Source organism: Oncorhynchus mykiss, chromosome 16, assembly GCF_057628025.1.
Source record: "Oncorhynchus mykiss isolate SJ-2025 chromosome 16, ASM5762802v1, whole genome shotgun sequence".
NCBI classification, from domain to species: Eukaryota; Metazoa; Chordata; class Actinopteri; order Salmoniformes; family Salmonidae; genus Oncorhynchus; species Oncorhynchus mykiss.
In genome coordinates this window covers 61,352,055-61,375,258 of record NC_143037.1, presented here as the reverse complement: position 1 = coordinate 61,375,258, position 23,204 = coordinate 61,352,055, and the positions used below count along the sequence as shown (strand labels likewise).

The window sequence follows — 23,204 nt, the reverse complement described above, 5'->3', positions numbered from 1 at the left end:
TTGGTGCTTACCTTTTATGCTTGAAAAAGAGACCCTTTCAGACAGATATATCTGCATATGACAAGGGTTGAAAAGGATTAGCCTGTAGATTGTCAATGTGATTCATATATTTCGAAAGTATGATGTTGATCTGGTCAGTCCAATCAAAGCTACGGTAGATATAATGTGATTTCACATAAAAAATGTTGTGCCCTATGATCTTGAGCCTTCTTGGATGGGCACTTCTAATGTAACCAAGGGGGCTTGAACTACCTAGCCCCAGGAGTGACCGAATACTGAGCCAATCACAGTGCAACTAGAAAACATTACCAATATCTACACTCTGTGCTTTAGCTGGCTGCCCCTCCAGCACAGAAAGCACTGAGCTAGGTTTAAACCCTTGCATTTTGGAGCTGCCTTACTCATGTTCATATGCGGCTTTATTAACTCAAGGATAAAAAATAAAAAAGTTGTTTGCAAGCTGACATGTAACAGGAATTAATGCCGAAATAACATGCAAAACAGGACATTTATAAAAATGTATTAAATAATATACAGTGCCTTACAGTATTCAGACCCCTTGACTTTTTCCACATTTTGTTACAGCATTATTCCAAAATTAGTTAAATTGCTTTTTTCCCCTCATCAATCTACACACAATACCCCATAATGTCAAAGTGAAAACAGGTTTAGAAATGTTCACTAATTTATTAAAAATGAAAAACTGATATAACATTTACATACGTTTTCAGACCCTTTGCTCAGTACTTTGTTGAAGCCCCTTTTGCAGCGATTACAGCCGCATGTTTTCATGGTTATAACGCTACAAGCTGGGCACACCTGTATTTGGGGAGTTTCTCCCATTCTTTTCTACAGATCCTCTCAAGCTCTGTCAGGTTGGATGTGGAGCGTTGCTACACAGCTATTTTCAGGTCTCTCCAGAGATGTTAGATCGGGTTCAAGTCCGGGCTCTGGCTGGTCCACTCAAGGACCTTCCTGTTGGAAGGTGAACCTTCGCCCCCAGTCTGATGTCCTGACCACTCTGGAGCAGGTTTTCATCAAGGATCTCTCTGTACTTTTTTCCGTTCATCTTTGCCTCGATCCTGACTAGTCTCCCAGTCATTACCGCTGGAAAACATTCCCACATCATTATGCTGCCACCACCATGCTTCACCGTAGGGATGGTGCCAGGTTTCCTCCAGACGTGACGCTTGGCATTCAGGCCAAAGACATCAATCTTCATCAGACAAGAGAGTCTTTAAGTGCCTTTTGGCAAACTCCAAGTGGGCTGTCATGTCTGATTTGTGGAGTGCTGTAGAGATGATTTGAGGGTTCTCCCATCTTCACTGAGGGACTCTTAATAAGCTCTGTCACAGTGACCATCGAGTTCTTGGTCACCTTTCTGACCAAGGCCCTTCTCCCCGATTGTTCAGTTTGGCCGGGAGGCCAGCTCTAGAAAGTCTTGGTGGTTCCAAACTTCTTCTATTTAAGAATGATGGAGGCCACAGTGTTCATGGGGACCATATATAATGCAGACATTTTTTGGTACTCTTCCTGGGCACAATCCTGTCTCGGAGCTCTACGGACAATTCCTTCAACCTCATGGCTTGGTTTTTGCTCTGACATGCATTGTCAACTGTGGGACCTTTACAGTGCCTTGCGAAAGTATTCGGCCCCCTTGAACTTTGCGACCTTTTGCCACATTTCAGGCTTCAAACATAAAGATATAAAACTGTATTTTTTTGTGAAGAATCAACAACAAGTGGGACACAATCATGAAGTGGAACGACATTTATTGGATATTTCAAACAGCTCGAGCTCAGTGAGGTTGGATGGAGAGCATTTGTGAACAGCAGTTTTCAGTTCTTTCCACAGATTCTCGATTGGATTCAGGTCTGGACTTTGACTTGGCCATTCTAACACCTGGATATGTTTATTTTTGAACCATTCCATTGTAGATTTTGCTTTATGTTTTGGATCATTGTCTTGTTGGAAGACAAATCTCCGTCCCAGTCTCAGGTCTTTTGCAGACTCCATCAGGTTTTCTTCCAGAATGGTCCTGTATTTGGCTCCATCCATCTTCCCATCAATTTTAACCTTCCCTGTCCCTGCTGAAGAAAAGCAAGCCCAAACCATGATGCTGCCACCACCATGTTTGACAGTGGGAATGGTGTGTTCAGCTGTGTTGCTTTTACGCCAAACATAACGTTTTGCATTGTTGCCAAAAAGTTCAATTTTGGTTTCTTCTGACCAGAGCACCTTCTTCCACATGTTTGGTGTGTCTCCCAGGTGGCTTGTGGCAAACTTTAAACAACACTTTTTATGGATATCTTTAAGAAATGGCTTTCTTCTTGCCACTCTTCCATAAAGGCCAGATTTGTGCAATATACGACTGATTGTTGTCCTATGGACAGAGTCTCTCACCTCAGCTGTAGATCTCTGCAGTTCATCCAGAGTGATCATGGGCCTCTTGGCTGCATCTCTGATCAGTCTTCTCCTTGTATGAGCTGAAAGTTTAGAGGGACGGCCAGGTCTTGGTAGATTTGCAGTGGTCTGATACTCCTTCCATTTCAATATTATCGCTTGCATAGTGCTCCTTGGGATGTTTAAAGCTTGGGAAATCTTTTTGTATCCAAATCCGGCTTTAAACTTCTTCACAACAGTATCTCGGACCTGCCTGGTGTGTTCCTTGTTCTTCATGATGCTCTCTGCACTTTTAACGGACCTCTGAGACTATCACAGTGCAGGTGCATTTATATGGAGACTTGATTACACACAGGTGGATTGTATTTATCATCATTAGTCATTTAGGTCAACATTGGATCATTCAGAGATCCTCACTGAACGTCTGGAGAGAGTTTGCTGCACTGAAAGTAAAGGGGCTGAATAATTTTGCACGCCCAATTTTTCAGTTTTTGATTTGTTAAAAAGGTTTGAAATATCCAATAAAGGTCGTTCCACTTCATGATTGTGTCCCACTTGTTGTTGATTCTTCACAAAAAATACAGTTTTATATCTTTATGTTTGAAGCCTGAAATGTGGCAAAAGGTTGCAAAGTTCAAGGGGGCCGAATACTTTCGCAAGGCACTGTAAATAGACAGGTGTGTGTGCGCCTTTCCAAATCATGTCCGCTCAATTGAATTTACCACAGGTGGACTCCACTCAAGTTGTAGAAACAGCTCAAGGATCATCAATGGAAACAGGATGAATACTTATGTAACTAAGATATTTCTGTTTATTTTTAATAAATGTGCAGACATTCTAAAAACCTATTTTTGCATTGTCATCATGGGGTATTGTGTGTAGATTGCTGAGGATTTTGTTTATTTAATGCATTTTAGAATAAGGCTGTAACGTAACAATGTGGAAAAAGTCAAGGATTGTGAATACTTTCCGAAGTCACTGTTTCTTTGGTGGGAATTTCCCCAAGAAGATTCGAGGTGCTTCAACAAAGAACTGATTAAAGGATCTGAATAATAATGTAAATGTGATATTTCTCTTAGAATGTCTAAAAACCTTCTTTTTTTTGCTTTGTCATTATGGGGTATTGTGTATTGATTGAGGGAGAAAAAAATATCAATTTTAGAATAAGGCATTAACGTAAGAAAATATGGAAAAAGTGAAGGGCTCTGAATACATAGACAAAAAGCATGTTTTTAGCTAAACAGGTAGGCCTCAAAACAGTTGGGGTCTCCGCTGCCTAGTTAATTTGTACATATTGACCTCAATTACCTCATGCCCCTACACAAAGACTCGGTACTGGTACCCCGTGTATATAGCCAAGTTATCATTACTCATTGTGTTTTTATTATTACGTTTATCACTAGGTGTTTTACTTTTCTATTACTTTTCAATGTTTTCCATCTCTACGTTGTTGGGAAGGATTTCACTGTTAGTCCACACCTTTTGTTTACAAAGCATGTAACGATTATAATTGGATTTGATTTAATATAGAGCAATGTTTACGTTGCAAATATAAAGATTAAGTATTGATATAAATGTTTTCTGCCCCCTGTCCTGCCCCCTGTCCCTATTTGCATTCAAATCACATTGTTGCAGTTTTTTTTTTTTAAGTTCACTCTTTTAACAATGCATCCTAAAAGCTCATGTGTTATCCACTACATTAATTATCATATACAGTACCAGCCAAAAGTTTGGACACACCTACTCATTCAAGGGTTTTTCTTTATTTGTACTCTTTTCTACATTGTAGGATAATAGTGAAGACATCAAAACTATGAAATAACACATGTAGTAACCAAAAAAGTGTTCAATCAAAATATATTTCAGATTCTTCAAAGTAGCCACCCTTTGCCTTGATGACAGCTTTGCACATTCTTGGCATTCTCTCAACCAGCTTCATAAGGAAGTCACCTTGAATGCATTTCAATTAACAGGTGTGCATTGTTAAGGGACACTGGGACACTGTAAAGTCCATGGAGAAAAAGAACACCTCCTCCCAGCTGCCCACTGCACTGAGGATAGGAAACTCTGTCACCACTGATAAATCCACTATAATTGAGAATTTCAATAAGCATTTTTCTTAGGCTGTCCATGCTTTCCACCTGGCTACCCCTACCCCGGTCAATTGCACTGTACCCACCACAGCAACTCGCCCAAGTCTTCCCCATTTCTCCTTCTCCCAAATCCAGTCAGCTGATGTTCTGAAAGAGTGGCAAAATCTGGACCCCTACAAATCAGCCGGGCTAGACAATCTGGACCCTTTCTTTCTAAAATTATCTGCCGAAATTGTTGCAACCCCTATTACTATCCTGTTCAACCTCTCTTTTGTGTCGTCTGAGATTCCCAAAGATTGGAAAGCAGCTGCGGTCATCCCCCTCTTCAAAGAGGGGGATACTCTTGACCCAAACTGCTACAGACCTATATCTATCCTACCCTGCCTTTCTAAGGTCTTCGAAGGCCAAGTCAACAAACAGATTACCAACCATTTCGAATCCCACCGCCCGTTCTCCGCTATGCAATCTGGTTTCAGAGCTGGTCATGGGTGCACCTCAGCCACTCTCAAGGTCCTAAACTATATCTTAACCGCCATCGATAAGAAACAATACTGTGCAGCCGTATTCATTGACCTGGCCAAGGCTTTCAACTCTGTCAATCACCACCTCTTCATTGGCAGACTCAATAGCCTTGGTTTCTCAAATGATTGTCTCGCCTCGTTCACCAACTACTTCTCTGATAGAGTTCAGTGTGTCAAATCGGAGGGCCTGTTGTCCAGGCCTCTGGCAGTCTCTATGGGGGTGCCACAGGGTTCAATTCTTGGGCCGACTCTCTTCTCTGTATACATCAATGATGTCGCTCTTGCTGCTGGTGAGTCTCTGATCCACCTCTATGCAGACGACACAATTCTGTATACTTCTGGCCCTTCTTTGGACACTGTGTTAACTTCTTAAGGTATAAGGGGCAGCATTTTCACTTTTGGATAAATAGCATGCCCAATTTCAACTTCCTGCTACTCATGCCAAGAATATATAATATATGTGTATTATTAGTAGATTTGGATAGAAAGCACTCTGAAGTTTCTAAAACTGGTTGAATCATGTCTGTGAGTATAACAGAACTTATGTAGCAGGCAAAACCCCGAGGACTAACCGTTTAGATTCTTTTTTTAGACGTCTCTGTCTGTTCACTGAATTCTCATTGGCAAACGATATTTCTTAGTTACTTGTTTTCAGTTCCTACCTCTTCCACTGGATGTCCCCAGTCTTTGGAATTTGGTTGAGGTTATTAATTTGTGCGTGCAATGAAGAAGTAGGGCCAACTAGGAACTGCGTAACACTGTTGAGAGTTGTGCAAGACTTGAAACGTAGCTTGGTTTGTTGTGTTCCTGTATTGAACACAGATAGACCCGTCTTCAATTTGATCGATTATTAATGTTTAAAAATACCTAAAGTTGTATTACAAAAGTAGTTTGAAATATTTTGGCAAAGTTTATAGACAAATATTTTGTTGTGACGTTGCGCATTTTGGAAGCTGTTTTTTTCTGGATCAAACGGAACAAATAAATATACATTTTGGATATATATGGACAGAATTAATCGAACAAAAGGACCAATTGTGATGTTTATGGGACATATTGGAGTGCCAACAAAATAAGCTCTACATAGCCCATCTATAATTTACCCAAACAACTACCCCTTCTCCTACTGTATTTATTTATTTTGCTCCTTTGCACCCCATTATTTGTATTTCTACTTTGCACATTCTTCCACTGCAAATCTACAATTCCAGTGTTTTACTTGCTATGTTGTATTTACTTTACCTCCCTTATCTCACCTCATTTGTTCACGTCGTATATAGACTTATTTTTCTACTGTATGTTTGTTTTACTCCATGTGTAACTCTGTGTTGTTGTATGTGTCGAACTGCTTTGCTTTATTTTGGCCAGGTCGCAATTGTAAATGAGAACTTGTTCTCAACTAGCCTCCCTGGTTAAATAAAGGTGAAATAAATAAAATAACAAGTTCATTTGTGGAATTTCTTTTCTTAATGCGTTTGAACCGATCAGTCGTGTTGTGACAAGGTCGGGGTGGTATACAGAAGATAGCCCAGCCAAGTCCATATTATGGCAAGAACAGATCAAATAAGCAAAGAGAAATTACTGACCATCATTACTTTAAGACATGACGGTCAGTCAAGCCGTAAAATGTCAAGAGCTTTGAAAGTTTCTTCAAGTGGAAAACCATTAAGCACTATGATGAAACTGGCTCTCATGAGGACCGCCACAGGAAAGGAAGACCAAGAGATACCTCTGCTGCAGAAGAAAAGTTCACAAGAGTTACCAGCCTCAGATTGCAGCTTAAATAAATGCTTCAGATTTCAAGTAAGACACATCTCAACATCAACTGTTCAGAGGAGACCATGTGAATCATGGTCAAATTACTGCAAAGGAACCACTACTAATGGACACCAATAATAAGAAGAGACTTGCTTGGGCCAAGAAACACAAGCAATGGATATTAGACCGGTGGAAATCTGTCCTTTGGTCTGAGTCCAAATGTGACATTTTTGGTTCCATTCGCCATGTCTTTGTGAGATGCAGGGTAGGTGAAGAGATGATCTCCGCATGTGTGGTTCCCACCGTGAAGCATGGAGGAAGAGGTGTGGGGGTGCTTTGCTGGTGACACCGTCAGTGATTTATTTAGAATTTAAGGCACATTTAACCAGCAGGGCTACCATAGCAATCTGCAGCGATATGCCATCCCATCTGGTTTGCGGGACTATCATTTGTTTTTCAACAGGACAATGATCCAAAACACACCTCCAGGCTGTGTAAGGGCTATTTGACCAAGAAGGAGAGTGATGGAGTGCTGCATCAGATGACCTGGCTTCCACAATCACCTGACCTCAACCCACTTGAGATGGTTTGGGATGAGTTGGACCGCAAAAAGGAAAAGCAGCCAACAAGTGCTCAGCATATGTGGGAACTCCTTCAAGACTGTTGAAAAGCATTCCTCATGAAGCTGGTTGAGAGAATGCCAAGAGTGTGCAAAGCTGCCATCAAGGCAAAGGGTGGCTAATCTCAAATATAAAATATATTTTGATTTGTTTAACACTTTATTGGTTACTACATGGCATGTGTTATTTAGATGTCTTCACTATTATTCTACAATATAGGAAATGGTACATTTAAAGAGTTGGTGTGTCCAAACTTTTGCCTGGTACTGTAAATGCACTATTAAAGAGGTAAATCTGTATTTTCAAAGGTGCATACTGTTTGAATTGTCATGTATTATTCAATATTACATATTGGTCCTTGGAGTTATTCATAAACACTTGCTATAGTTTCAAGGCCTGAAAAATGGTCACCTATCCATTTCACCCAGACAGAAATATAAAGCAATATAATACATTTTTTTTAAAGAAATGGATAATGTTGTAACCCACTATTCAACGTACTTCACTTTCCATCCTTCTACAGAATTGGAATATCCTTGTAAATTGCCTCATCTGTAGCCTTCTCTTTGAAAGGGTTTTTAGAGCGTTACATGGCCTGTCTGTGGGAAAGGAGCTGTCCAGAGTTCTGACCACTCAAGCAGCCCAATCTCTGTGTATCTGAAGAGACAGCGACTCAGTTTTTTTCTCAGCTCTGAGCCAGTCAGACACGAATGAGGGCTCAAAGAAATGGTGTTTCTCATTCAACAAATGATTTTAGGGGTGATGGTTCAATGGGACTTCTCAGTTAGTGAGTAATGCCTGCATGACTATCATGCTGCACTGGTACAGGGTTAGTATGAACACCAATCAATATTACAATAGTTGGCAGTGCATTGGACGGGAGCTGTGCTATGTGTGCCAATGAATCTCAGCGCTTCATATTGACCCGATGTCGCTGCTCTGCTCAGCTCGACCAGGTTCAGTGGTGAATGTGATGGGGGTTTGCTCTAACAAATTCACTGGACCACTTGGTGATTGGTTTGTTCAGCAGGATTTGTTCCGTTTGTAGTAGAGCTTTGGCAAATATTCTAATGTGCAGAGCACTTTAAACATGATCACACACACACAATATGGGTGAGACACAGCAGTGGATACAGAGGCAAACAGACAGAGAGTGACACAGATTTTACACCTGTTTGTTAAAATGGGAAGCTGTGGTTTGTCTATATCAGGGATGGGCAACTCCAGACCTCGGGGACCGGAGGAGTGGTGTCAGACTTTTTCCCCCGTCTCTAGCAAACACAGCTGATTAAACTAATTGCGTTCTAAACTGAAGATCATGATTAGTTGATTATTGGAGTCCAGCGTTTTAGCTGTGGCTGGGGCAAAAGTGTGACACCAGTCGGGGCAAAAGTGTGACACCAATCAGTCCCCTGAGGACTAGAGTTGCCCATCCCTGGTCTAAATCAAATAGATTTCAAAACGATTGTGTGAAGCCTGCATTTCATGTGCTGACAATGAGCGATGGCACCAAATGCCATTGCCAGCTATCAAATAATCACATTTTTGTCTGTTTTAGTTTCTCCTCTGTGTGATTTAAAGAACTGTATGGCTGAGGATAAAACAAATACACAGAGAGCTCCATATATAAGTTTAAGTACTTTTCTTCTAATATCTCAGGAGTAGAGCTGATGGTGAGTTGAGAGAGAGATGACTCTGCTGTCCCTCTGTTGGCGATGTACTCTGAGGAGAAAGACTTAGGTGATCAACAGGGTATAGAAGAGAGGGAAATGGGAGAAAGAGGGAGTGGAAGGGAGGTAGACATGTGGGATAGTATAGTGCTGAGAGGTAGCCAGCAGCGAATCTTCAGCCCCAGAGAGTCCAGATGGTTCTGTTGAAAACAACAATGAAGTTCTATAATTCCAAAGGACCACCATCTCCTCATTCAACAATTCAACTTCCCCCATAATTAGGAAAAATGCTGTAGTCACATACTTTAGATTGTATTCTCCGCTCAACTTACAATAAGAAACGCAAGCAATTTCCTGTCCATTCATAATTAGTGAAAATGCCCAAGCTAGGCAAGGTAACTTTCAACTCGTATTACTTTCCCCCTACTCAATATGAGGAGAATGGGTAGGCGATGACGGTGCACATACATTTAGCTAGATATAGCCTGTAGCTTTATTGGCTCTGAGTGCAGTGTTCCAGAGAACAGCCATGTGCGGAGCGCTTTCCCTTAATGGTATAGTGGCATTTATTTCATTCTGTCTGTGTAAAGTACTGTATACTCCTGTGGAATCGCATGGCCGCCACTATTTTGATGTAATTTCTTGTCCTAGAGAGGAAATGCACATTTAGGTTCCATCTCGGATGAATAGCAAAGGCTATTTATACATATTCATGAAATGGGTGTGGGAATTTCCATGTGGAGTTGATCATCAACAAATAAGGCACTGACAGCTATCAGTGTAGCTAGCTATCTTGCTAACCTAGCCAGCTAACGTTATCTGTAGTTGCGGTTGTATTTTTTTTACTACACTAGTAAAGATTAGTCAGCTGGCTCTATGGTTGGTTCTGGATTTGGAAGCCTTCCGTAAATCATAAGCATTGATTAAGGGAAGACTTTGCCACAGATGTAAACCACTGGCCAATCTTTGACGTCACCATCTATTGTTATTTCCGAGGTTTTGGCATCTTCCATAATTTGCGGCCGCGAATCCACCATAAAATTGCTAGAAAGAGTAAGATGACGCTCCGGTAATTTGGATAACTATTGAAAGATAGCTGATATGCGTTTTTGTTTATTGTTATGACACTGTGCAACGTCTGGTAGGTAGGCAGGCTGCTGCCAGTCTTCGGCTGCGGTACAAGCAAAGCCAAGTCAACCCGTGCTCATGGTTCTCACAGGGGAAGTGAAATGATAGACTTTGCTCATGATCATGTATGCCGCAGATGACATGAAACTATGAGTTCCTTGAATTTTATTTTGCAGGTGCCTTTTAATTATCTGGATAGAAACTTGTGGTTCATAGCTAATGTTATACCATTCAAAGCAGTGGAGTGTGTAGCGATGCTAAACTTTAGTGGTCAAAAACATTCATCTTGGGACGACGGGGCGAGTGGGTTTGCTAAATGCTATCATCACGCAATCATACCATTATATCAAATGGTAATATATATTATTTATTTATTATTATTTTAATTTTTTAAAATGCAGACAAGCTCAAAAATAAGTGAACATGTAGTCCCCCCTGGTGGTACTTGAGGCGTCACTACAGACCTGGGTTCGATCCCAGGCTGTGTCAAGAGGCGGTGCACAATTGGACTAGCATCGTCCGGGTTAGGGGAGGGTTTGGCCGGCCGGGATGTCTTTGTCCCATCGCGCTCTAGTGACTACTTGTGGCAGGCCGGGCACCTGTAAGCTGACTTTGTTCGCCAGCTAGACTGTGTTTCCTCTGACACATTCCGGGTTAAGTGTCAAGAAGCAGTGGGGCTTGGCAGGGTCGTGTTTCGGACGAAGCATGGTGGAGGTGCAAAAACATACATTTGTACCCGGTACTTTAATGTGCTCCATGGCTCAAGGCGGCCAAGTGGAGACGAGGCTGTTTGGCTCATCAGTCGCAAAGAGGAATACCTTTGCAGCTGTTTCTGATTAATAAACAATGCCATGCTGGTGAAAGGTATCATTAAAAAAAAACAGCCCTGTAACAAAACGTATGGTGAAAAATTATTTCTGTATCATAGGAAAAGACACAGCATTCACATGGATTTAAACAAAGTGGGCAGTTCAGATTTGTCACTTCAAGCCCAAATATATCATACTTTGACTAAAACAAAGACTTATTGACTTAAATCGTTGTGCAACATCATGGGACAGCTCTGGCCTTTATTTTTCAGCTCGAAAAAGTGCATTTCTACTGGTGTGGGCTAAAGAGTGTAACTGCAAATGGACAATGTTCTGTGTAGGGCCAGAGACCCATTTAAGCTTAGGACTATGATGCAGGATAGCTATGTATACTGGTCTCTTAGGTACTAACTTAGTACTTAAACTAACTCAATGAATTGTATTTCCATGTAAGATTGAGCCCTTCCTTCAAGAAGTGAGCACTATGTAATGGACGCGTCCTCCTCACATCCAGTTCTTATGTAGCAGTTTGTGTTACCTCTGCAAGGTTGAAATGAGTTAGACCAGCTTTGTCTTGAGTTCTCTGAAGTATCTAAAAAATGTGGAGCTTTATTCCAGCAGAGCTTGTGGCTACCCAGAGCTGGGTCTCTATCATTATGAGCATGGGGAAAACCTACATTGGCTAAATGTTTTTTTTCTTCTTTTTTCGAAAGAACCCTTTGCTTTTCCACAGTGGCACACTGGATAACATTTTCTCTCTGCGATGGAATGTCAATGTAATTGCATTGTATTATTTGCAACACACTGTACAGCAATATTGTCAGGGATTTCTAGTTTATTGCTTGAATTCTTTACTGCGTCTGGTATTGTTGGCATGTAGACCATGAGAATGACTTGAGCGCAGCAGTGTGTTTGATTTATGACTGCTGGTATTGTACTGCATCTTTTCATTGGGCTCTTCCCTATTCATACAGTGCCGAACCAGGCTAGTTTGTCACTTACGTTGTCGTATCGTCCTTGAAAAATTGAGATTTTTTTTTCAATTAGATTGTTTGATAAATGTATTCACAATGAATGGATTAATATACTAATCAGTAGCTTCTTTGTTTTTCAGATCTGAATGTGACAGCTCCAAAATGGTCAGGTATGTACACTGTTACACATGATGTAAGGCAAGTATTCAGGTAACACTTGATTAACTCTGATGACCATCTCTCCCGTTCCCTCTCTCCCATTCCATCTCCCTCCACCACCCACCCATCTCTCTGAGTAGGTTCTGGTTCCAGATAACATATGATACCCTACAATCTTTAGTCTATAGCTGACCAGCTCTGTAATAAAACATGCTAGCAGAGACATGAGTGATTATCCTGTGTGCTGATGATAGTAGCAGCCAGGCACTGATGAGGTGCCTCAGTGTCCACTAGTGATCATTATGATGGGGAAAATTATGGGTTTGAGTGCAACCCAAGGTTGCATTGTAATTTCCTCATACAGTCTATCTGGCAGAAGATGTATATGGGAGTGTCTTAGGAGACTCAGTGAAGCCATGGAGTGGTTTAAAGCTAGAATAAGTATACATCATTGACGTGATGTGACTCGGGCTGGAAAACTTGACTGGCATAGTAGGGTTGGGAATTGCCAGGGACCTCACATTCGCACTGAGCTAAAGGGTAGATCTGCCGCTTTCAAGGAGCGGGACTCTAACCCGTAAGCTTATAGTCATAGACTCTTCTCTCTGCTACCGCACGGCAAGCGGTACCAGAGCGCCAAGCTTAGGTCCAAGAGGCTTCTAAACAGCTTCTACCCCCCAAGCCATATGACTCCTGAACATCTAGTCAAATGGATACCCAGACTATTCACATTGCTCCCCTCCCCCTCCACACCACTGCCGCTCTCTGTTGTCATCTACGCATAGTCACTTTAATTAACTCTACCTACATAAATGTGAATTCATGAAAATGTATGAATATTTGACTTGTGGCTGTGTTATCTAGTGGACACCTGTTCAAGTGGCCAATGTAGAAATTGCTCTGTCATTTCTTTGTTGCTTAAATTCTACGCTGTTCGCTAAATGTCAATTTGTGAGAAAACAAGCACGGAATAGTGTAGGGAATCATTGTACCATCTAAATCGCTGTGAAATATAAAACCGAAAGTAAAAGGCTCAAGAGTGAGTCTCCGCCATGTTACGGGGAAATGGGATGTGGGGGCAGGGAGATTTCGTTTTGAATGTAGCCTAGTGCTGTTGCAATTCACCTAGCTTCCACATAGGGGAGAGGTTCTACGAAATTCTAGGTGTAGCACCTTTAAAAAGAAGATGGAGAACATGCTATGAAGGAAAAAATACTGGAGTTTTGGAGCAGGTAGAGCCAACTGGCGCAAAAAGAATATTACGATATTGTCCAAACAATATGACATGATATATTATGAAAAATGATATCCTGATATGTAGCTGTGTCCATTCCCCCCCTTCACTAATCTCTAGTAAATAAACCGTCTTGTCTCGAGCGCCTTGTTTACATAGTATATGGATTTAATATCATGGGTTATCAATAGTGCTGAGCGAATAATCAACATTTAGTGTTTATTTTTTATTAAACAACCAGTTGACTGACGTCTGTTCAATTGTTCGAATTGCAATGAGTTGTTTTTTTTGAGCCCATCGCGCCTTTTCTCAAGAGTGAAATCAAATCGTTCACAACATGAGAAAAATCAAGTCAAGAACTATGTGGGACGCTGGCCTGAAGGGAGTTGTAGTTTTCATTAAGCAAATATTCAACCTAGTTCAGCACAGAAACCTGGTAATTAACTACAATGACGATAATCCATTGCAGTGTTTTTTCCCCTGCTTGGATAGAGACGGGTCAGAGAAGAAGAGGCGAAAATCTATCCAATATTATCCCAATGCGTTTCTACGGGCTTATTTTGGGCCTAAGCTTGTCGCCTGCTTTCCCGCCTTTGGGAGAACAACTCCCAATGTTAGGGCGAAGACATGAGCATCTCGTCATTATATATAGATTCAATATAAACTATTTTATTATGTATTATTTCCTTATTTTTTTATTGATCAATGTGGACCTGACAAAATCAGTGGAATATTTTCTATGTTTTTGCAATTAAATGAACTATTTTTGGCTTTGGAATTTCCATTAAAAAGCTCAAACTGATTTTTGTTTTTTAAATGATCGAACCGACCTCAAAAAGCACTTATCACTCAGCACTAGTAATCCGCACATATGTTCCTGTTAAGCAGATGGTGAATTACACTCTTACTCCTGCCTCTCAAGTTTTGTGTGTTTCTGGGTTTTCTGAGAATAGAGAGATCCCTAGAGCTGGGTCTGTGTAGTTGATATACAGTAGATTCAGGCCTTCTCTGTTCTTTCCGCCCCTGATCTTTGTTGTCCTCCAGCCTCTTGTGTTCTGTACTGGCTGTCCTTTCTTACTGAGTTGACGGGGAAGGAGAGGGTCTGAGCCCTGGAGGTTTCTGCCTGTCATTGTCGTGTGTTTGTGTGTTGGGGGGGGGGGGGCTCACCCACTGAGCAGCATCACTAGCAAAGCCAGTGTACTAACATTGCAGCATTTCTGCCAGGGACTCAAACTGTGAAACACAATAGACTGGGGCCTCTATTCAATCAGTTAGTGGAACTGGCCCATAACCCATCCTGCTAATTAAGCCTTTATCCTCTCACATGAGTAGTGTCAATCACTATAACTACAGTAGCAGCCTCTAGTTCCTCTACATTTCCAGTCTTCCAATAACAGTTAGTATGCATCAACAGCTGCCACTGCTAATTAACTCTCCAGACAGGCATACAATGCCTTCAGAAAGTATTCACACCACTTGACTTATTACACATTTTGTTGTGTTACAACCTGAATTCCTAAGTTTACATTGTTTTTCTCTCACCTTTATACACACAATATCCCATAATGACAAAGCAAAATAATGTTTTTAGATATCTTTGCACATTTATTGAAAATGCAATACAGATATCTCATTTAGATTCACACCCCTGAGGCAATACTTTTTAGAAGCACCTTTGGCAGCAATTACAGCTGTGGGTCTTTCTGGGTAAGTCCCTAAGAGCTGTGAGTCTTTCTGGGTAAGTCCCTAAGAGCTGTGAGTCTTTCTGGGTAAGTTTCTAAGAGCTGTGAGTCTTTCTGGGTATGTCCCTAAGAGCTGTGAGTCTTGTCTGTTTGGGTATTCGAACCAGCAATCTTTCGACCCAACACTCTTAACCTACTGGCCCAACACTCTAACAGTTAGGCTACCTGCCACCCTGTACTGTACCGTACTGTAGGGAGGATGGGCATTTTGAAATAATTTCACTATTAAAATAATATCATGCCATTTTTTTCCGGATAATTTTTTTTATTACATTTAAAAAACTCCCAAATTTCAACTTGGGAACTGGCTTGCTTGACTTTGGTGCCGCTTGCTTGCAGCAGTGCAATGGGCAGTAGCCGGTGAGTTTTACACGGGAGGGAGAGAGCGAGAGCAACCATAGACTAGTTAGACAAACTTCCATAGGTCATCTATCATTCCATCTGGCTGTGCCTGTCTTGACTGCATGAAATCGATGTCAGGAAGCTAGCAAAGGTAGCCAGCTATGTTAGCCAGCTAGCTAGCTAACGTTACCATACCTTTTCCCGTCCTTGTCTACATTCACATTAAACAATAGCCTACCTGATGGTTGCTCGTAGTTGTAGCCTACTACTTCAAATTTAACTAACTTAATTCCGTAATTGTAATTCCATTTTGCATTGATTATCTCCCACGTTGCTTGCTACTCAAGCTGTAGACAGTGCCACTTTGTAGACAGTGCCACAGTGCTACCTGACTGTAGACAGTGCCACTTTGATTGGCAGAAAATAACAACAAACGTGTGAAACCCGTGTAGGCTACTATGGTATATCTTTTAATGGGGCGCACGTCATAAACACTACATTCTAAAGATTTTTGTTTAATTGAATTAATGATTTTACATGTCATGGTATATGTAGCATTGTCACATAATTTAATAAATCAAATTTAGACAAAGCCTTTTCATTGTTAAAAAATAACTGATTATTTTTTTAATGAACACCCACAAGTATTGGAATACGAACCTTTGTTCAGATTTTTGAATATACAAATAACCATGCACATCCCTACTGTACTGTACTGTCCCAAACGTGTCTATGATTGGTTAAGATTTGGCCCGGCCAGGGTGGACTGACCAAATTTCAACTACTTTTCAACGTCCATGGACATCCGGTGTGGGTCGGTGCTCAGTGCAGTGTTGCCAACTCATTTTCAGGGTAAGTTGCTAGAGGCAGGTTGATTTGTTGCTAAATAAATTTTAAATTTTATTAACAACAATTCAATACATAAAGCACATGAGGGAACACAAGCATACATAGATTACAAACAATGGACAATCGAGCTAGGGGGCACAATATCACATTACAATTACACAAAGACCTTAAGGGACATGCATATACTTACAATTCTAACATATTTTTTTGTTAGTAGAGCATTTAACTGTCTTAATACAGTTCAATTTATTTTTGTAGGGTACGAAAATGTGGTTTTCTGTTTGTAAATTTACATTTGTGTATATGAAATTTAGCCAAAAGAATAATGTAATTAATTACTTAAAAATGTTTCAGCTTATTTGTATTGTATGTAAAGAATCCAAACAGTACATCTCTCCACAATAGTGTAAAATCTTCATAAATGTGTTCAATTATAAACCTACTGATGTCTTGCCACAGTTTTCTTACATGCATACAATGCCAAAAAAGATGCAACACTGTTTCTGGGTGGTCATTACAGAAGGTGCAATTCGAGTTGATGTTTTCCTTAAACTTCTTCATATAGTGGTTAGCAGGATAATATTTATGAATATTTATGAAATCCATTCCAATAAGGCATGACATAAAGTGACATGACATATACACCATCCTGCTGAAACAAGGATCGTATCGCTCTGTTGTTGAATGGACCAAAAGAGAAACAAATCTTTCCTACTGATGAGTCAACAGGGTCAACAGAAGGTAGGCTCTGAGGGTCAGGTCTTGACACGTTCCTGAATAACAGAGCAACACCTGAGGGAATGGCATCTAAAACAATTGCAAAATCTTTAGGGGTTACAGGGACCTTGTAAAGTGATAAGAATTCTTTATAACTGAGTAAAAGACCCTCTGCATTTACCAGTTGGCTCACCAATAGGATATTATTTCGGAACCAATATTCTAAAAACAAAGAGGTATTTTTATACAATTTATCCCTATTATTCCATATATAATATCTGTGTGGAGAAAAATTGTGTTTATAAATTAAGGACCATGACAAGAGAACCTGCCGATGAAAAGCAGAAAGTTTCACTGGAACTTTGTCAATATTGCAAAACAAGTTAAGGCCACCAAAAGTAGAGAAGACATGATGAGGAATAAAATTCCAAATAGAAGTGGGTCGTCTTAGGAATTGTTTTATCCAATTGATCTTAAAAGTATTATTTAAAGTAGTAAAGTCCAGAAAATTCAGTCCACCATTCTCATAAGTGTTCATTACAACAGTTTTCCTAACGTAATGGGTACGGTTTCTCCATAAAAAGTTGAAAAGCATCTGGTTTATCTCCTTGCTTATTTTACTGTCAAGATATAAAGATAGAGCACCATATGTTAATCTAGAGATACCTTCAGCCTTGGTTATTAGGACTACCTTTTAAAGATAAGTCCCACTGTAGCCATTGATTTAGTTTCTTCTGTTTTTTTTTAATAAGAGGGTTAAAATTTAGTAAGCCTCTAGACTTCTGATCCTTTGTAATGGTTATGCCTAAATATGTAATTTCTTCTTTTACTGGAATACCATAATATGAAGGTGTCACACAATCTTTGACAGCTATGAGTTCACATTTATTAATGTTAAGATATAGACCAGACACTTTGGAAAAGGATTGTATCACATTGATCGATATGGGAATTTGATTAGCGTCTTTTATAAAAAGTGTAGTATCGTCAGCCAGCTGGCTTATAATAATTTCTTTACCAGCTATGGAAATACCTTGTACAGGACTATTATTTAAAGAATTTGCAAGAAGTTGGGTGATTGATAAAAACAGGTACGGAGAGATAGGACAACCTTGCCTAATTCCTCTCTTTAACTCAAATCTAAGTGAGGTGCCATATTTCAATTTGATAGAGCTGTTACCATTTGCATAGATTCTTAATAGCCTTACAGAAAAAATCCCCAAAGCCAAGTCTCTCAAGGGAGTAGAAGAGAAACTGATGCTCTACTGTGTCAAATGCTTTATAAAAATCTAAAAATAATATGAAGCTATCCTCAGTTATTAGGTCTGAGTAGTCAAGTATGTCTAATACTAGTCTGACATTGTTAGAAATATGTCTGTTCCTCATGAAGCCAGACTGTTTCATCAATGATTGCATCCAGGACTTCTTTAATTAATTTTGCAAGTAGTAAGGCTAATATCTTATAGTCATTATGTAGAAGACAAATTGGACGCCAGTTATCGATGAGCAGCACTTATTTTTTAGGCTTAGATATCTGTGTTATTAACCCCTGACTCATTGTAGGAGGGAAAACATTGTTTTTAATACTCTCTAAAAAGACTTCAAATAGGAAGGGAGCTACTTGTTCAGAAAATAATTAGTACAATTCTGATGTAATTCCATCAACACCTGGTGATTTATTGTTCTTTAGATGTTTGTTAGACTCTAATCTCTTCAACTTTGATGGGTTCATCACACTGTTAGATTCTTTCACTGATAGAGTGAACATTATTCAGTGAGTTAAAAAACATATCTGTGGATTCCTGACAGTACGTAGAGCTATACAATTTTCTGTAAAAATTGCTACAGTATTTAGCGATTAATTTTTTGTCATAACACCATCAATGTTAAACTTTAAATAATGTTGTGATGTCATTGCGTGATAACTTACGTAGAATACACAATAACGTTACTCAAAGTGACTGGCCATCTCGGGAAAAAATATGAATTGACATTTGTTCAGGTACAGACTCCCACTCTTTTCTGTACTTCTGGCTGTACAATTTGGATTGAGACATGTTGATTGATGTTGTAAGTTCTGTTCAAGATCAAACATTCGTGACCAACTATATTCATTGGGTTTGGCTCGTCAAACCCGTGCTACTGCTGCTACAGACAGCCAACAATGATTTGCAATTTTCTGAAATTGCTGCTGGCCTGCTGCTGCCTGTGCACGAGCTGAGCGCCTGCTGCTGACTCCACTCACAATGCACTTTTGCAGTGTGTTGTGACTGAGTGTGTGAAAGAGAAAATCGTTTTTGAGTAATTTAGAGGGAAAATGCGTACATTTTAGCCTCCTCGCTTCGCGTTCCTAGGAAACTATTAAGTATTTTGTTTTTATGTATTATTTCTTACATTGTTATCCCAGGAAATCGTACGTTTTATTACATACAGCCGGGAGGAACTATTATGACCAGGAATATGACTTTCCCAAAGCGGATCCTCTGTTTGGTCCACCACTCAGGACAATGGATCAGATCCTCTGTTTGGTCCACCACCCAGGACAATGGATCAGATCCTCTGTTTGGTCCACCACCCAGGACAATGGATCAGATCCTCTGTTTGGGCCACCACCCAGGACAATGGATCGTATCCCAGCCGGCGACACAAAACAATGGCGCTGCAGAAGGGGCAAACGGATGCGGTCTTCTGGTCAGGCTCCGGAGACGGGAACATCACGCACCGCTCCCGAGCATAATACTCGCCAATGTCCAGTCTCTTGACAACAAGGTAGACAAAATCCAAGCAAGGGTTGCCTTTCAGAGAGACATCAGAGATTGTAACATTCTTTGTTTCACGGAAACATGGCTCACTCAGGATACGTTATCAGAGTCGGTACAGCCACATGGTTTCTTCACGCATCGCGCCGACAAACAAACATCTCTCTGGTAAGAAGAAGGGCGAGGGTGTAGTATGCCTTATGATTAACGAGACGTGGTGTGATCATAACAACATACAGGAACTCGAGTCCTTTTGTTCACCTGCCCTAGAATTCCTTACAATCAAATGCCGACCGCATTATCTACCAAGAGAATTCTCTTTGATTATAATCACATTTGTGTATATCCCTCCCCCCCAAGCAGACACATCAACAGCCCTGAAAGAACTTCATTGGACAATGTAAACTGGAAACCACATATCCTGAGGGTGCATTTATTGTAGCTGGGGATTTTAACAAGGCTAATCTGAAAACAAGGCTCCCTAAATTTTATCAGCATAACGAATGCGCGACCCGGGCTGGCAAAACCCTGGATCATTGTTATTCTAACTTCCGCGAGGCATACAAAGCCCTCCCCTGCCCTCCTTTCAGCAAATCTGACCACGACTCCATTTTGTTGCTCCCAGCCTATAGACCGAAACTAAAACAGGAAACGCCCGTGCTCAGGCCTGTTCAACCCTGGTCCGACCAATCGGGTTCCACTCTTCAAGATTGCTTTGATCACGTGGACTGGGATATGTTCTGCATAGCGTCGGACAATAACATTGATGAATACGCTGATTCGGTGAGCGAGTTTATTAGCAAGTGCATCGGTGATGTTGCACCCACAGTGACTATTCAAACCTTCCCCAACCAGAAACCGTGGATTGATGGCAGCATCAGGGAAATCCGACCGGAAACATGACCGAATAAAGACAGTGTAGCTATTCCCTCCACAAGACAATCAAACAACCTAAGCGTCATTATAGAAACAAAGTAGAGTTGCAATTCAATGGCACAGACACGAGAGGTATGTGGCAGGGTCAATCACGGACTACAAAAAGAAAACCAGCCCCGTCAAGGACCACGATGTCTCGCTCCCAGACAAACTAAACAACTTCTTTGCTCGCTTTGAGGACAATACAGTGCTCAAAACAATCCACTACCAAACCTGCTGGCTCTCCTTCACTGCAGCCAACGTGAGTAAAACATTTAAACGTGTTAACCCTCGCAAGGCTGTCGGCCCAGACGGCATCCCTAGCCACATCCTCAGAGCATGCGCAGACCAGCTGGCTGGTGTGTTTACGGACATATTCAATTAATCCTTATCCCAGTCTGCTGTTCCCACATGCTTCAAGAGGGCCACCATTGTTCCTGTTCCCAGGAAAGCTAAGGTAACTGAGCTAAATGACTATCGCCCCGTAGCACTCACTTCCGTCATCATGAAGTGCTTTGAGAGACTAGTCAAGGACCTTATCACCTCCACCCTACCTGACACCCTAGACCCACTCCAATTTGCTTACCGCCCCTATTGGTCCACAGACGACGCAATCACACTGCACACTGCCCTAACCCACCTGGACAAGAGGAATACCTATGTAAGAATACTGTTCATCGACTACAGCTCAGCATTTAACACCATAGTACCCTCCAAACTCGTCATTAAGCTCGAGACCCTGGGTCTCAACCCCGCCCTGTGCATCTGGGTCCTGGACTTCCTGACGAGCCGCCCCCAGGCGGTGAGGGTAGGAAACAACATCTCCACCCCGCTGATCATTAACACTGTGGCCCCACAAGGTTGCGTTCTCAGCCCTCTCCTGTACTCCCTGTTCACCCATGACTGCGTGGCCATGCACGCCTCCAACTCAATCAAGTTTGCAGACGACATTACAGTGGTAGGCTTGATTGTCAACAACGATGAGACGGCCTACAGGGAGGAGGTGAGGGCCCTTAGAGTGTGGTGTCAGGAAAATAACCTCACACTCAATGTCAACAAAACAGCAGCAGAGGGAGAAGCCCCCTATCCACATCGGCATACATATCACGGACAAACTGAAATGGTCCACCCACACAGACAACGTCTTGAAGAAAGCGCAGCAGCACCTGTGAAAACAGTCTGGACAACCCCTCCCTCTCACGCTCTCTTTTCTCTCTCTCCAGTTAATGTCACCTCTCCCGGCTCTTACTGAAACCTACCACCTACCCTCTTTCTATTTACTGTTACAGCGTCCTCACCCACTGAGCCAGTGATGCCAACTTGGCAATTTTGTTGCTAGATTTAGCAACTTCTCAGACTACCCTGGCAACGTTTTTTTCAAACAGCACGTAGCAACAAATTTGAGCAACTTTTGAAAAGTGACTCAAATCAAATCAAATTGTTTTTGTCACATACACATGGTTAGCAGATGTTAATGCAAGTGTAGCAGTGCAGCAGCCACTCAATGTTAGTGATGGCTGTGTAACAGTCAGATGGCCTTGAGATAGAAGCTGTTTTTCAGTCTCTCGGTCCCCGCTTTGATGCACCTGTACTGACCTCGCCTTCTGGATGATAGCGGGGTGAACAGGCAGTGGCTCGGGTGGTTGTTGTCCTTGACGTTGTTTTGGCCTTTCTGTGACATAAGGTGGTGTAGGTGTCCTGGAGGGCAGGTAGTTTGCCCCTGGTGATGCGTTGTGCAGACCTCACTACCTTCTGGAGAGCCTTACGGTTGTGGGCGGAGCAGTTGCCGTACCAGGCGGTGATACAGCCCGACAGGATGCTCTCAATTGTGCATCTGTAAAAGTTTGTGAGTGTTTTTGGTGACAAGCCAAATTTCTTCAGCCTCCTGAGGTTGAACTTACAGAAGGCAAATAATTTTTCCAAAACTACATATGTGTTGATATTTGTTGTCATGGGCCTTTACCTCAGCATTGTTGTGTTTTGATGTATTTGTGTTCACCCTTTTTAAGACTTTCTGGTAGTTGTTGTCTAAGACCCCTTTTCCATCTGTTTGACCAGAAATCAAAGCCTTTGCATAATTCCTATGGAAAATGGTAGAAAAATGTATTCATGCTTTAATTGTTTAAAAAATACAGACACTTCGCTTTCATTTGATACAATCTAAACAAAATATCTTTCTCTGAGCAGTTGTATCAGTATAATATAATTTCTCATTTTTTGGGGAGCATACAATTATATGTATTTTTTGCCCATCTTTATCAAGGGAGCCAATAACAATGGACCTGACGTTATGTCTCTAGTCTTTATATCAGTAATATAATACCAGGGTCTGGCTGTGTAAAATTGCTTCAACAAGCACCACTGCATTCAGCACTAATACAGTTCCCAGACTACCAGCCACAGGCCTACAGTCCCCAGACTACCAGCCACAGGCCTTCAGTCCCCAGACTACAAGCCACAGGCCTAAAGTCCCCAGACTACCAGCCACAGGCCTACAGTCCCCAGACTACC

At 41.3% G+C, this 23,204-nt stretch overlaps 1 protein-coding gene across 2 annotated transcripts in view; it reads left to right on the top strand.

Moving 5' to 3' along the window:
• The window catches only part of LOC110492417 (IQ motif and SEC7 domain-containing protein 1), a 248,227-nt gene that overhangs the window by 41,818 nt on the left and 183,205 nt on the right, over positions 1 to 23,204 (top strand). For both annotated transcript variants that reach the window (XM_021566725.3, XM_021566717.3), the window contains exon 2: positions 12,117 to 12,146. In XM_021566725.3, the coding sequence (XP_021422400.1) occupies positions 12,117 to 12,146 (30 nt within the window). The remainder of the gene's footprint in view (positions 1 to 12,116; positions 12,147 to 23,204) is intronic.